Source organism: Argentina silus (assembly GCF_951799395.1).
Source record: "Argentina silus genome assembly, chromosome: 19".
NCBI classification, from domain to species: domain Eukaryota; kingdom Metazoa; phylum Chordata; class Actinopteri; order Argentiniformes; family Argentinidae; genus Argentina; species Argentina silus.
The window spans coordinates 7,450,935-7,467,454 of record NC_139673.1 but is presented as its reverse complement, the minus strand read 5'-3'; the positions used below and the strand labels follow the sequence as shown (position 1 = coordinate 7,467,454).

Below are 16,520 nucleotides of genomic sequence, written 5' to 3'. Positions count from 1 at the left end.
TCTAACAGTTCCCCCAGGATTAATGCTTAGTATCCAGTAATCACAAATACTCTTTTGTATATGTTTTATGGCAGAGGGTTCAAATAAATGTTGAAATGTTAACAAAATGAGAATGAATTTGATATCGACCAAGGCAATCTAGAGTTGTGAGTGCTTCTATCCCAGGGTACAATATAACATTGTTACCTGCCGGCTTACACTCCCATTAGAATTCCCCAGTCTACCCGCTGTGCTCTGTCTTCCCCTGGTTTGGTGTCTGTTTTAATGGAGGCTGGTGGAGGTACTATAGAAATCGGAGGACGGGCTCATTGTAATGCATGGAATGGTTCCATACATTACAATGAGCCCGTCCTCCGATGTCTACCTCCCCCAGCCTCCCCTATCGCAGCAGAATCACACAGAGGAGTTCCATTGAGATGCTGTGAAAGACTGAGACCCAGACAGCCGCTGTAATTGCACTGTCATAAGGCTAATGGGATATTTGGACTTGTGAATCAATAAGAATCGCTGCTGCTTCTGTCTGCTCTGACAGGCCAATCTGAGAAAATACCAAACCTCCCACATTTGTTCCATCTCTCTCTCTCTCTCTCTCTCTCTCTCTCTCTCTCTCTCTCTCTCTCCCTCTCTCTCTCTCTCCCTCTCTCTCTCTCCCTCTCTCTCCCTCTCTCTCCCCCTCTCTCTCTCTCTCTCTCTCTCCCTCTCTCTCTCTCTCCCTCTCTCTCTCTCTCTCTCCCTCCCTCTCTCTCATGCTCTTCTTGCTATCTCCACCAGCATGCAACCTGCAGATCCTACAGTGCTACGATCAGTTCAACAGACACATGTGCGTGAGGTAATTAAACACTTAGAATTCAGGAGGCATGCGGAGGCAACGATGAAACATCCTCAATATGTGATCAATAATATTGATCAGTGATGTACAGTAGCACATTATGGTCATTGATCAGAAGCAACATGTCAGGTCTTTATGCTGATCAAGTAGTGCAGTGTAAGGGTGTGCACCGTTGGCCCTTACTTGTTCATGCAGTACATGATTAATATGGTTTATTTGGACAGTTATTTCTGTTTGCATGAAGTTATTTTGGCCCAAACAGCCAAAGGGTTTAATTTTCCCCCTGCAGGCTGAATATACTGTGCCTCTATTCATTAACTGTTTCTTAGCTGCATTAAGATTTTTTTTCTTAGAGTTGCAACTTTCCATATCTTAAGATTGATCGCTGACTGTTCTAGACATTAATAAACATTCACGCAAAACAAATAGATGCTGTTGACGAAAAAGAGTAAGTCATGCTCAATGACTTAATTTAAAGTCTTACTTTAAAAGTCAAACTTACTAATTAAAGCTACTGATTGTGTAATCATGCTAAAACGCTCTACCATGATACTGGTGTGTCAGTGGTGTGATGACCTGGGCTCTCTATCAAATGACGGTTACGTCAGTTACATCAGAGGTTGCACGTCGGTACAGTGCAGCAATGATTACATATTGATTATTGATATAGTGAACATGGAGGCAAGCGTGCTGGGTTGTTTACTGATGTTGACAACCAACAGACATTGGTGATCTGCACTATAATACACACCAGGGGAGGCTGGTGGAGGCAGAAATCGGAGGACAGGCTCATTGTAATGCATGGAATGGAATTTGGAATCCCCTTTTCGTTCCATGCATTACAATGAGCCCGTCCTCCAATTTCTCTCCCCAGGTCCACGCCACTGTAAATGGAGCAGATTTCAAGTCAAATAACAGTTGAAGAGTTGTTCAGAAAAGAAAATGAAAGGCAGAAACTCAAATTCAATAATTTGCCCCTGTTCAAAAGATATTAGTTCATCAGAATATGTGAGAAAAAAAAAACAGGCTGTTCATTTGATCTATCCCTCTTCCGTCCAATTGCATATTTATGAGAACAGAATATCAGTCTTAAGTAATAACAGGCGAGCAGAGTTCCTCCCTTAGCCTGCCTGCCACTCTTCTTTAAGGGGGATTTCAGTTTTAAATGCTCATTTTCATCTGCCAAATCTACTGTCCACACAGTGGAGGCTGGTGGAGGTAGAAATCTCACAGTTGAGGCTGGTGGATGTAGAAACCTCCACCAGACTCAACTCTGTGGACCAGTGGAGGCTGGTGGAGGTAGAAATTGTGTCACACGTTTGATACCATTCCTGATTCCTTTCCATACATTACAATGAGCCTGTCCTCCGATTTACCTTCACCAGCCTCCCCTGGTCCACACAGTTGAGTGTGGAGGCTTCTACATGGCTGAAGCTGAAACAGAGAGAGTCAACCAAGCAGCTACTCCCTTTGACTGTTGTTGTTGTGTTCCTTTCTGCTGGCCTTGTTCCTATGGCAACCCCCAGGCAACCTGTGTGAGGCCCTTCAAAGCCAGCAGATTTCACCCACCTTGGAGCAGGGAATCTCTGAAAAGCCTCTCTGTTCCTCAGACCTGTTTGTACCCATGCCCAACTGCCCCAGCATGCAACAAACAAGTCGAAATAGAGAAAGATCTGACTTGAAAATGTAATTTAAAGGTGTTCTCCGGGCCAAGGTGACTGGCTGTGCACAGTGTACTTAATTCTGATGCAGTGAGGCAGCTTTGAAAAAGGAGCCTGTCCCAAATTACCTGGTTATTGCTCATTTTATTGAATGCTTCAGAATCACTTGAGGGTGTGAGGAGTGAGATATAGAACATTCAGATGGGGTAGTTCTGGGACAGCTGGCACTTTGACTGAACTGGACTCAAATTAAGCTCCTTTTATTTCCTAGCGTCTCTCTCCTTGTTAGCGTTGATTGACCTTGTGGGCTGTTTCCTATGGATCTGGTTCTTGTGTTGTGGAGTTAATTAACTTGCAGGAGTCTCTCTGGTGGAATGATAGGCCAGACTGCTTGCTGCAACTTCATTAAGTGCTAATCTTTATGAAATGGGATATTTAAAGTCAGGGCGGGCGGTAGTGGGGTGGTGTGTGGGGTTGGTGGGATGGGAGTTGGCCCTAGTCTGTTCTGTGAAAAAGCTACTGCCACAACAGCGTTTGGCTTTAATGAAAAAGAAAAATGAAATAGGACTGATTTATTAATACCTGACAAATTCAGGTGTCTTTCAGTGTCCACAGTGTCCGCCAATCTGCTCATACTTATAACACAACTGTCCCTCCGGCTTCCTGAGTGCTTGTGAGTGGGTACACGTGTGGAAGGACTCCAGAGAGCTCAGCAATGCCATTAGAGTAGACACAGCACAGTGCTGTGCATTGTGGGATGTGGAAATTAATGCAAATGAAAGCATGATTAAAACGATTATGCTGATATGCAAAATTGCCCAGCATCCCACGCAAGATGTAACTTCGATTATAATTCAATCTCAGCTGCAGGACCGTGCATCCGTTAAAATGATTGCTTGTGATGTAACCACCACGGCAAATACCTAATCTGAATGATTAAGAGATTAATATCTGTGTTTGTCCTATTCTCCTTTTGGGGTGTCTGATTGAGAATGCTGCAAGCCTATGCTGTTAATGGAAAGATGAAGGGATTAAAGATATGTACAGAAACTACTTGCCTTCTGTGACTTCTGCTAACACAAGATGGCAGCAGTGTCATTGCAAGCATTCGTTTTGCACCAGGGAAAACTAGTTCATGATATAATGATTCATTTCAAATGGGAAAAGTGTAGATATATTCTGTGGTTTACAATCAGTTTAGTGTCATAGATTGCTGTCATAGTTTCATGAATAGTTAACAACATGGAATGGATGAAATACGTTATACAAATATCCAAGAAGAGGTTGCCAAATCAGTTAAAACTTCAACATGTTCAACCAATTATTGTAGGCCTATTTTTTTAAGATAAGACAATGCATTCAATAATTATATTCTATTCGAATCAGCAGAATCAGGTTGCTCATATTGACTCTCCTTGATCCTAAAAAGCTTCAGTCTGTTTGTAGAAATAGATGATTCATTGGGCAGTGACACATCCCCACCTGAGAACTTCAAACACGAGCCTGCCAGTCTGCCAGCAATGCAGGACTCACGTCAGGGCTTGCCAACTACCATGTGGAGGTCTCTCTGCACTAAGTTCAGATACTGTATGTGATGAACACACACACACACTCACACTCACACACACACACACACACACACACACACACACACACACACACACACATACACACACACACACACACACACACACACACACACACACACACACACACACACACACACACACGCCATAAACCACAACCCCGATACTCCCTTGCCAATATCTACTCTGTGGGCAACTCTCTGTACAGTATTGAATAACACACTCTCTTCTGAATTTCACTTAAACTGTTGTTACACTAGGGAGAGCAGGGAGGTAGGGTTAATGGGAGTACAGTACAGTATGTGACCCATGTTGACCTGCTACAATGCAGCTGACCTTTAATCCCATCCAAAACATATAAAAGAGAGCAAACAAACTGTTTGCTGAAATCTGGTGTAACAGATGTCACTGTTAAAAGACATGTTTATGTACATGAATTTTGAGTGTTTATTTCTGATTTTATCTTCGGCTCAGACACGGGGGTTTAGGCAATCTTCAGAATTAGACACACCACTCAGGCTGGTTCCATCCTCATTTATAGCATCTATTCTTCAAGATAAGCACCAAAGTATTAGAGGTATTGTCGCCATGCAACAGACGCCCAATATGGTCAAAAGCTGTGGCCATATTTCGAACAGAATGGCCTAAACAACAACTAAGACCCAGACTCTCACACCTGAATAGGTACATCTATGACCACTGCCGCCTAAGACTCCTAGTCCACCACACAGCTCCAAAAACACTTAGAATCCAAATCACACACCAGCCTTGTTTTCCCCTCCCATCACGACCCGATGCTATCTATTCAGACATCACAATAGAAAATCTTTTAATCCTGTTTTTCAAGCTTGACACAATTCGTCTTTTAATCATATTTATTTTAGGGTGGGTTTTTAATCCCCGTCATTAATCAATGAATTGCTATCAGCTTGCTGGATTATAAACACAACTGAGAGAGAGAGAGAAATATGTTCCACTACAATGCACATTCCTCTTGTGTCTCGTGTTTAAAAACCTTGACTCTTAACAAAGCTACAAAGTTCATCATCGCTAAGAGGCTTTTCATTATCCAATTATAGAGTTTGTGTGTGTGAGCTGTTGGAATGCATCACAACAATGCTCAATAGATGGATGGACAAGGAATACCTGTAGTGGAGGGGAGGCTAATGGAGGTAGAAATTGGAGGACAGGCTCATTGTAATGCATGTAATATAGAATGAGGAATGGTATCAAACGCATGTGTTACATTACATTACATTACATGCATTACAATGAGCCCGTCCTCCGATTTCTACCTCCACCAGCCTCCATTGCAGTCGTATAATGACATGATGTTGATGGATGGAGGTGCCCCAGCTCAACACAGCCATGGAGCAAAGCCCAAACCCAAGCCCTGGACCCTGCACCTCAGAACGGGTTGTGGGGAAGACTGGAGGGTGGGGGATGGGGGTAGACAGGACACTCCTATATGAGTGAGCAGTATAGGTGCTCCTATATGAGTGGCCATTCTTTATCATGCTCTACAGGTACATCTTTATAACCTGAGGGAGCGGCTATGGGTGTGTTTTGGGTACGGGGTTGGAAGGTTTGGAGAATGTTCATGGAAAAGTGTATTGAAGCTTAGTCATTTAGTTTATATTGTAACTCCTTACTGGAAAGTCAATAAAAGCAACTGTTCATGAAAAAGAACGTGAATTATCCTGTCTACCTGCAATCTGCTGTCTGAGAGAACACTATGTTCAGTAAATAGTGTGTGTGTGTGTGTGTGAGAGAGAGAGAGAGAGAGTGTGTGTGTGTGTGTGTGTGTGTGTGTGTGTGTGTGTGTGTGTGTGTTTGTCACATCATCATTGTTTGTCTGTGTATTGAAGGCCATAATGCCCCACTGTAGACAGCAAATTTCAATGCTCCTCTTTTTTATTTAATAATTTAAATGTTGTGCTGAGTCCATTTCTGTTGTTAACAGAGTCCCTGGCTCCTCTGATAAATAGTTTGAGGAGCTTTCATTGACAAGAGAGACTTATTAATATTTCAATAACCCCATTCAAATCCAGTCAAAGACAGCTATTGTTTCCCATAAACAAAAAATATTACGATTAATTTATGATGAATCATCCTCAGAGGTGTGAAATTAATATTGTTCAAAGCCTTCTATTCTATGAGAGAGCAGATGGCATTGGTAAATAAATATGATCATGAGTGAACATAATCTGCATTCAAAGATGTGAAATCTGCTAGCAATTATTGTGTGATGAGAAAGAAAAGCCTTATTCCAAATTCATTCCAATCCTGAAAAAAAATAGTGTGGCATTTTATTTAGTAGAAAGGTGAGAACATCTATTCACCACTGTCACCAGTTTGGCATTTGCAATAACTCATCCAGTCCATGTTTAACAAGGCAGGATAGTTGCATACTATTTCCATGTACTGCATGAACTTGAGCCAAATAAACAGTTGACTTAAATAAACGTCAATGAATTTGATTGAGCTCTCCTGAGAAATACCAGTGCAGCAACAATCTGGGCAGAAGTAGGCCTACTTCTAAAGAACAGACACAATCATGATGATTTCAATCATACATAGCAATTACAGTTATTGCACAGTACTGTACGCACTCCGCCATGGAGGGCTTGGCAAAGCAGCTCTTCTGACAAATAGGTTGTTGAATTATTCACTCATTATTCACTCCCAACTGCCTTTCATCATCATAACTATATTCAAGTGACAATTGAACAGTGTTCGAGTGACCAAGCCCACTCAACAGATGGATACAAATGCATAGATCATGCATACTAAATTCAATAACCCACCACCCCCTCCCGGAATAAATAAATACATAAGCAAAACAAAAAAAAATCATTAGGGCTTGGGGTTGTGTATGGAGTAATTTATTTAATATCCGCTTGTTTAATGCAGCTGAAGTCAAAGGAGCAATTCAGCAATGCCAGCGTTACGCTCACGACGTGCTCCTATAGCGCAGGTTGGAGAGGCGTGAGCAGCTAGGCTACTCATGCCCTATCGGTCCCTTTGGTGTGCGGCCGGTATTTTACCTCTGCGTTCAGCTTCTATAGGCTGCACTGAAGTTGGACTTGCTATTGGTTCCTGTATTTACATATAGCGGGGAACTGGCACGGGTGTTCATATTTTCTAACTTTCTACGCAATGAACTGTACATCTGTCAGCCTGTGAATTTCACTCGGACAGTTGGTTTGGAGAAGATGAGGGATTTATGACAAACAGCGTGTCTTTTCTGATAGTTGGATTGAAGATTGACTTTGTATAGCGTTCATGCGTGAAATTCTTCATTTTTTGATACTTATTTACTGCTTTATAGGGACAAGTGTCGGCCATCAAAATGTGTTTATTTTTTATTTTCATATTTTCAACTTTAGAAATCGGTCAGTCGCTGCCCTCACGGGATGTTTACACAAATCATTGGGCAGTGCGTATTGCAGGTGGGCACGAAGAAGCGGATAAACTTGCTGCAAAATATGGATATAATAATTTGGGACAGGTAAGACTTATGAAAATTGTGCTTTTAAAGTTCAGCGTAGAAGATGTTAAATCCAAAATGTGCGTCCCCTTTGTGCGTCTCTCTCTCTCTCTCTCTCTCTCTCTCTCTCTCTCTCTCTCTCTCTCTCTCTCCGCTTTGTGAATCGGTGTATTTTACGCGCTGCTGCCCAAGTGCATGATTCATAACGACACTACCGTAGCATCAGAATTAAATCAGCGTTAGAGTGAAATTTGTATCCCAAGTAATTGTAGCACAACGTCAAATATCTTCGTAGAAGTTCTAAGGGCTGTAACTCTCTTGTTTATGTTTAATGTAATTATTTAATTATAATTTTCTAATGCATGTATTTCTTTTTTTTGGGGGGGGGGTTTAAAAGCAAATTGTATGCTATATTCTAGTCCTATAGTGCTCAGAATGTGTAATAATGTATTTCAATCCATCTTTCATTTGCCATTGGACTAGCCATTGGATTCTGAATTGGAGCACCACTGAGTGTCTAGAGTCCTATTGGGGGTTGCTGTAATGTGGGGTCACTGAGATTTTGGTGGCTTGGCCTGCAAAGGGGCATTTGCAAAAATGTACAATTTAAAACCACATATGTTTCCTAAAAGATCCAATTTCTAGTACAGTAGAGAAAATAAAATCAAAAAACATATTTTTAAAACATAAAACATTGATGTACTAAGTCACTTATGCCTTTTGTGCACCAAAATCAAGTTATTTTGCTATGAGTTGAATGACAAGTCTATACATTACGCCCTTTTGCCATTAAATTGAACCCATTGTGTTGTCATGTGGTCTTTTGTTCCCCTCTATTTCAGTTCATTTAAGGATTTCAGTCACATCCATTGCCATTAGATAGACCTCATCTAGAGCTATTGATATATAAAACTCATTTTGGCCCAAAATGTCAATTACGCCTCTTGCGCCCAAGGCCTTGATTTCCTCTCCTGCTTTCCTCTCATATTGAAGTTGACCACGTGATAGCTATTAATGTTGAGGCTGTCTCAGTCACATCTATCTACCTCCATTTAACTTAATCTAAAGTGACTGACAGATCATTGATATACTGTCGAATCCATGTTGACTGTAAAGCTTGCATTCATAGCTTGTAGATAACACTGTCTGTCTCTGCATGCAGAAGTTCACACCTCTCCTTGAGAGAGATCTGACATGTAATTGTGTAAAGTTTTGGTATAATAAGCGGACCCAGGTGCGGTGCATATAAAGGGAGGTAGACGAGTAGGTAGCGGTACCAAACAAGAGGTTCTTTACTTAAAGTAGAGTAGGCAAAACAGGATACAAACACAGACTTAATCTCGAAAACAAAAGGGGGAGAACACAATCTCCAAAAACAGTACTCATACACTCACCGGCCACTTTATTAGGTACCCCTATTCAACTGCTTGTTAACGCAAATATCTAATCAGCCAATCACATGGCAGAAACTCAATGCATTTAGGCAAGTAGACATGGTCAAGACAACCTACTGAAGTTCAAACCGAGCATCAGAATGGGGAAGAAAGGTAATTTAAGTGACTTTAAACGTGGCATGGTTGTTGGTGCCAGACGGGCTGGTCTGAGTATTTCAGAAACTGCTGATCTACTGGGATTTTCACGCACAGCCATCTCTAGGGTTTACAGAGAATGGTCCGAAAAAGAGAAAATATCCAGTGAGTGGCAGTTCTCTGGGCGAAAATGCCTTGTTGATGCCAGAGGTCAGAGGAGAATGGCCAGACTGGTTCAAGATGATAGAAAAGCAACAGTAACTCAAAGGTTGGTGGTGGTGGTGTAATGGTGTGGGGGATATTTTCTTGGCACACTTTGGGCCCCTTAGTACCAATTGAGCATCGTTTAAACGCCACAGCCTACCTGCGTATTGTTGCTGACCATGTCCATTCATGACCACAGTGTACCCATCTTCTGATGGCTACTTCCAGCAGGATAACACGCCATGTCACAAAGCTCACATCATCTCAAACTGGTTTCTTGAACATGACAATGAGTTCACTGTACTCCAATGGCCTCCACAGTCACCAGATCTCAATCCAATAGAGCACCTTTGGGATGTGGTGGAACGGGAGATTCGCATCATGGATGTGCAGCCGACAAATCTGCAGCAACTGCGTGATGCTATCATGTCAATATGGACCAAAGGACCTGAGCACCTTGTTGAATCTATGCCACAAAGAATTAAGGCAGTTCTGAAGGCAAACCCGGTACTAGCAAGGTGTACCTAATAAAGTGGCCAGTGAGTGTATATTCAAAGGCTTATCTCAAGCGACCAACAAACGGTGAATACACTGTGGATACTAAGTGGGGAGTGAAGGGAAGTGAGGGTACATAAAGCATCAGTGACAATTAAACACAGGTGCTGGTGATAAATCCATGAGTGAGGAGGCACAGTGGGCAGCTGGAGGGAGACACCTAAGGTGTCCAAGGCGTCAACCTCCACCACGAAGGGCAGAGAGGGGTCTGGGTGCACCAGGATAGGTACCGAGGTGAAGTGCTGCTTAAGATCGGCGAAAGCATCTTCCACCTCTGGGGAAAAGGGCTCTTCCAGGATCCCTCCTGGCACGCGGCACAGGCCAACTGCATAGGCTCCCCTGGGGGCAGTTCGTCTGAGGGGCGTTGAGTGGGCTCTGGGTTGGGTAGGTTTTGGAGAGACGTGCCGAGAGTCAACCTCCTCTCATGCATCCTCTCATGACGCTGGTTGTCCACCCGTACAGTCAGGTCGACAAGGGCATCCAATGACTCAGGCAACTCCCTGAGGGCGAGCTCGTCCTTGATTCCCTCAGACAGTCTCTGAGCATACAGGACGTCCAGAGCGTCCTCCTTCCATATGGCCTCCCTAGCCAATGTCCGGAAGCTGACAGAATAGTCCACCACAGACTGGTTCCCTTGGCGGTAGGCCGTGAGACAAGTTGAACATCTTCCTCAGATCCTGCATGAACAGGAGAACATTGGTGCAGGCCAGGGTCTGTTTCTCCCATTCCGAGGTAGCCCAGGTCAGGGCTCGACTGTCAGCAGGGTGATGATATATATCTGTATATATCTTCCCAAAGTATGGGAAGATATTGTCTTCGCTCCCAGGACATATTCCTACTATCTTTCTCTAAAGTCCGTACTGATCTGGGAAAAAGGGCGTTTAAGTATGCTGCTCCGTCTGCTTGGAATCAATGCAAAATTACCTGAATCTTAGGGAACTGGTCTCACTGGATGTATTGAAAGTAATTCTAAATGACTTGGAGGCAGGCACTCTGGCTGTAGTGACATCAGTGACAATTAAACACAGGTGCAGGTGATAAGTCCATGAGTGAGGTGGCACAGTGGGCGGCTAGAGGGAGACACCTAGGGATCGCACTGGGGAGTGCACACCCATCCATAACAGTATTGTAGGGCCTCACAATGAACTTTGACCTGTTGCGCTTTAAAATATATTTATTCTACTTCAGAGTAGTGTTCGCATCAGACACTCAGTGCACTCACGTTTGATATTCATGGAGTCTGTCCAAATTCCTGAGAACTTGGAGAGTTTTAGAGAGAGAGAGAGAGAGAGAGAGAGAGAGAGAGAGAGAGAGAGAGAGAGAGAGAGAGAGAACGAGAGAGAGAGAGAGAGAACGAGAGAAAACGAGAGAGAGAGAAAGACAGAGAGAGAGAGAACGAGAGAGAGAGAACAAGAGAGAGAGAGAGAGAGAGATGGGAAGTACAGAAAGGTTGAGTGAGTCGGACAAGTCCTGGTTCGAGGAATGATGCGGCTCTGTGCCAGACAAGCACATGTGCTGGGATTCCTGCCTGAATTTTTTTGGTGCAAAGTCATGAGTGAAAAATTCATATTTCATGTGCGTTGGATTGGAAAATAGTTTCTGCCTTGAGTAATGACACTCCATTTCCCGAGGGGAACAAAGGACATTGGTTAAAAAGTGTCCTTTGTTCATATTGAACATGGCAGGATTTGGTGGGGTTTTGGACTTTTTGGTACTGTATTTTGGTACCAATATAATTATATAAGTAGGCCTATAGCATCCATATGGCTTTAGTAGACGTCACTGATATTAGAAAGTATTCTGGGTTACTTGAATCACATAGACACAGATTCAGCTTGACATTATTACTTGGCTATTTAATCAAATCCTAAACTTTGAACATGTTTGAAATGTGTTTTTTTGACTTGTTTTTATTGTTTCTGTCATGTTGTTGTTGTTATTGTTCAGATCGGAAGCCTAGAGGATCATTACCATTTCCACCACAGCAGAGTGGTGCGCAGAGCCGCCTTCTCCTCTAGGGGCGCTCACAGCTTCATCCACATGGACCCCAAGGTAAGACTGTATCCATGATAGTATTACCAACAGCGGCAATGATGTCAGAACCAATGATCTATATAGATAGTATAGTATAGATATAGTATAGATCAGGGGAGGCTGGGGGAGGTAGTAATCGGAGGACAGACTCATTGTTATGCATGGAATGGAATGAGGAATGGTATCAAACACGCCTGGTATAGATAGTATATAGATCAGTGGTCAGAAAGGATCACATTTGTTGTCAGAATTAGAACAGCCCAGCTGTCTAACAGCACACACCATTCCTTATTCCGTTCCATGCATTACAATGAGCCTGTATTCGATTTCTACCTCCACCAGCCTCCCCTGTGATGCACACCCCTATTCTCTATTTGTCTGCAGCATCATAATCATCGGTCTACTAGCTAAATGCCAAAGACAGACTTCCTTTATTAGAACAGGACCTTTCATATCGATGGGGCACCCTCTTCCTCCTCCAGCCTCCAGGCAGGTTTAAGACAAAAAGTCCGTCTGGTTTTCGGGGCCTGTCCTCTGGCCTAGAGGCTGAGATTATCTCCCTCAGACAGGCTGAATCTCTGGAGTAATAAAAGCCAAAGCTCAGGTGTATGGGAAGGCTGGGGCAGAGCCGGGCTGATCGTATCATCTGCTAAGCCTTGTGTTTAAACGAAGAGTTGGGGCACTTGCCCAAGAAACCAATTTTACCAGTGTCAGGCCAAGGCTGATTTGCTGTCCCCAGCCTCTGCGATTCCAACTCCCATGACATAACTTATAATGTGCTGCGAATCTAATACTGCATCTATATAATTTCTGAACCTCCCTACTGGTCATGCGATATGGTTTACATTATATATGGTCGTGTCCTGGTCGTGTACTGTCTATGCAATGGTTTGGGACTGCCCTCAATACATGTAGTCTACTAAACCAGTCCATTAAAATATCCAGAGAAAATTAAAATAATTTATGCTATTTGAATTGAGAACGGCAGTGCGCATAAACTTTAAAGGACTCAAAGTGCACTCATCAAGAGTTCCCTTATGCAGGCTGCTTTGTGATTATGCATGCTAATGCGCTTTGTAAATTGATTTGATTTGCCATTAAAATACGTTTCTCTGTAATGGATTTGATATGGCTCACGTTAGCCAAAGAGTCATAGACACATGTTTGTTTGTCAGTGATTTAGATTGTAAACATTAGCAGTGTTTTTAATCTGCATTCATCTCCTCTAAGCTCCCTAAGCATGTCACGACGTGTCTATGCACCCATCAGAGCATATGGCTTTTCTACAGAATAGTCATTTAGGATGATCTGCAATTACTTATGAGATCTCTCCAGGGACTAAGTTCTCTGTGCTTGGGTAACTTTTATCAATTATGTAAATGAACATGATGATTTATTTGCAACTGTTCTCCTAGGATATGAAAATATGTTGCGTGTAGTACAGTACATCATGATAAATGTTATGAGAAGTGTTTGCTACTCAATCCAATGGGAAAAGACAGCAGTAGTTTTGTAATGCACCCTCAGGGGTATGCATGATATGATCATTTCTACAGATATACTTACAGTTCTAATAGTAGAGAAGATATGCTGCACTGCAGTGCTGTCAAAACAATTGCAATACGGTTCTGTTAGTTCTGCTGACAACCTCGATTCTACAGCATCTTCTCATCAATACAACATGTTCCCTGTTGTAGGTTGACTGGGTCCAACAGCAGCTAGTGAAGCCGCGGGTGAAGAGGTACATCAGGACCGACCCCAACTTCATCCACTTCAACGATCCTAAATGGTCAAACATGTGGTATATTGTAAGTATAGTCCATCCATACCTATACCAAGTTATATTACTTTTTCCTAACCCTACCAATTGCATCTTGGTCATGTGTCCTGTGTTACAGCTCATGCATGACGAGTCTGGGAGACACAACTCAATGAGTAGAGCAATAGATAGTTTGTTGGAACCATGAATCGGTGGACGTTCCTGTCTGATGTGGCACTGTTATTAGTCAGGGCCGGGTGCATTATCTGCAGTGGCTAACTCCATCCCTACAAAGTGAACAGACGATGCTGAGTGCCGTTGTTTTCCCTTGACACTATTGATCCCACTGTTTAAGGTGCACCCCTCTTGTCTTCGCCCACACTGGCCTAATAAAGTATAAAGCTGCCTCTGCTCATGCATCTCACAGGTCCAGCCGGCTGTTGTAATTAAACCAGCTTGTGATAAGAGGTTTTTGTATGAAGTCATGTGTGAAATTGTCCCGACTGCACTGTTCTGTCCAGGAGAAGTGTTAGGCTCAGTGACTCTGTTGGCTGGATGGATTAGACCGGCCCATCAGATCGGAGAAGCGATGGGCGTAATAGAAAATTATTCACTACCTGAATGTGCACTCCATGGCAGGAATGTAACTAGCCCCGGGGCCTGCTTTGGGATTCTGGGGGAATGTGTTTTTAAGCAGACAGACAGATGGGCCATAAATGTCTCCTTGATCGCTTACGGTGTATATTTCTAACATGGAGTATTTTTTAACCCTGAGCGTTTAACCTGCATACTAAAATTAGGAATCAGGGAACGAATCCCAATGCTGTAGGTGAAGCACTGAGGAAGCAGTGGTGTGAAGAAGTGCAGGGGGCTGATACAGTACTGGCGTTGCCACGGCTGCGCGAAGTACAATACTCAATGTTCACCGTCCTCATATTCAAATGAGGAGGTGGGATGCAGAAGAATTAAGAGACTCAAGGACAGCTAGAGCGTTGGCTGCTGAATAAAAATGACTACTCTTTTCAATTGTAAGGTCGACAGAGGCACATCTGGTGACATGATAGATACCTCCCCTCACTGATTAACGCTGAAAGGACACTTGCACAATAATAGTCGGTGTGTGTGTGTGTGTGTGTGTGTGTGTGTGTGTGTGTGTGTGTCCTTCAACACCTTCAACACCTTCAACATTGTGTGTGTCCTCTGTTGCTTGTTCTCAGCACTGCTCAGATAAGAACAACCGTTGCCGGTCAGAGATGAACATACTGGCAGCCTGGCAGAGGGGCTACACAGGCAAGAACGTGGTGGTCACCATCCTGGATGACGGCATCGAGAGGAACCACCCGGATCTGGCTCAGAACTATGTGAGTCACAAGGGCCTGTACCTGAAGGGGGGACATTTACAGCGGAGTAATAAAGCTGTAATGTTATTCGATAAAATGACAAATAGTCACAGGCATGACAAAGCGGACTCTACAGACTCTAACGCATGACAAAGCGGGCTCAGTTGGTAGAGCATGGTGCTAACAACGCTTATGGTTGTGGGTTCAATTTCCACTGGGACCATGTACACTGAAAAATGTATGCACTCACTGCAATGTAAGTCGCTTTAGATAAAAGCGTCAGCTAAATGGCATATTATTATATATTGTAATAGCTTACTCCAGTTTAATATAAAATATGAGCTTGATTGATAATGATTCGCTTGGCGAGACTACAAATAAAAAGACCTCTGCTGGAATCTTGAGTAAATCGCCATGGTTTCCCAGGACAATAAACCTGTTGAGATAAGAGAATATATCTTGCCATGTGAATATGCTCTCTCAGAAATAACCTCTCCCAGTTTAACAATGAGAAACAGAACTTGTAAGGAATCATAGAAGTGTGTACTACTGTATGTACAACACTTGAGCAAGACTAAGTCAGATAACAATCAAGTATTACCACCTAAACACAAACAGTTTATATATAACATCACCAACATAACAATAGCAAAAAAATTACAATCAGTCTTATCAACAGACGAGAGGGAAGATCCGCCCACCCCCTAAGGAGAGGTTTGCACTCACATTGACCTGATCAACCGTTTCATCTCGAACATTATCAAAGATGTATCACACAATACTGAAACCAATATCAAAATGATTCTCCTAAGACTTATTTAAACAAAATATGACTATGAAACATCATATCAACAATCATATTATGTTACTCACACAGCACTTACAGAACGACAATATCGCTCGTTTTATCCCTTCTAGCATAGCCAGCATTTTTCAGTCCAATAATGGTTAGGCCCTTGTCATGTCATCCATAAGATTGAATGAGACTCCGCCATAAGGCTTCCATAGCACCATATCGATCTACTATATCTATCTCTATGCTTCTGCAACCCAGGCCTATCGACATCACAAGGGCCTGTTCATTCTACCGTCATTAAACTGAAAGAATGGTCTTTAAAGTCACCCCGCAAAGAGTAAACGGGAACATGAACTACAGTATACACTATACTATGGACAGCATAGAACACAAACAAGTCCCACACTGGTAGTATTTGTAGGGCCCATAACAGCCTCCGTCGTACAGGACACAACCTTGCCGTAAATTCATTTCATTTCTGTGCCTGACACCTTGGATTACAGCTCTAAGTTATGGTCGCTGTTGCTTCCAATTTATCACTTGTCCTCTAATAGCACACAAGATGAGATATGACTGAAATGCGCAAAAACCTGGGAGATATATTTTATTTTGCTTTTTATGCACTGCGCAAGCTATGATTTGTTTTCTCGTTCTATTTCTCTCTCTCTCTCTCTCTCTCTCTCTCTCTCTCTCCTTCCCCCTCTCTCACCAGGACCAACTGGCAAGCTATGATGTCA

At 42.9% G+C, this 16,520-nt stretch overlaps 1 protein-coding gene across 1 annotated transcript in view; it reads left to right on the top strand.

Moving 5' to 3' along the window:
• Positions 1-5,407: 5,407 nt before the first annotated feature.
• The window catches only part of pcsk6 (proprotein convertase subtilisin/kexin type 6), a gene marked incomplete at its 5' end in the record, with an annotated part of 45,492 nt that continues 34,379 nt past the window's right edge, over positions 5,408-16,520 (top strand). Inside the window, 6 exons of the mRNA XM_083690851.1 lie at positions 5,408-5,512; positions 7,408-7,587; positions 11,802-11,906; positions 13,586-13,696; positions 14,865-15,008; positions 16,496-16,520. The exon at positions 16,496-16,520 is cut by the window's right edge and continues 52 nt beyond it. Coding sequence (XP_083546977.1) covers positions 5,408-5,512; positions 7,408-7,587; positions 11,802-11,906; positions 13,586-13,696; positions 14,865-15,008; positions 16,496-16,520 — 670 coding nt within the window. The remainder of the gene's footprint in view (positions 5,513-7,407; positions 7,588-11,801; positions 11,907-13,585; positions 13,697-14,864; positions 15,009-16,495) is intronic.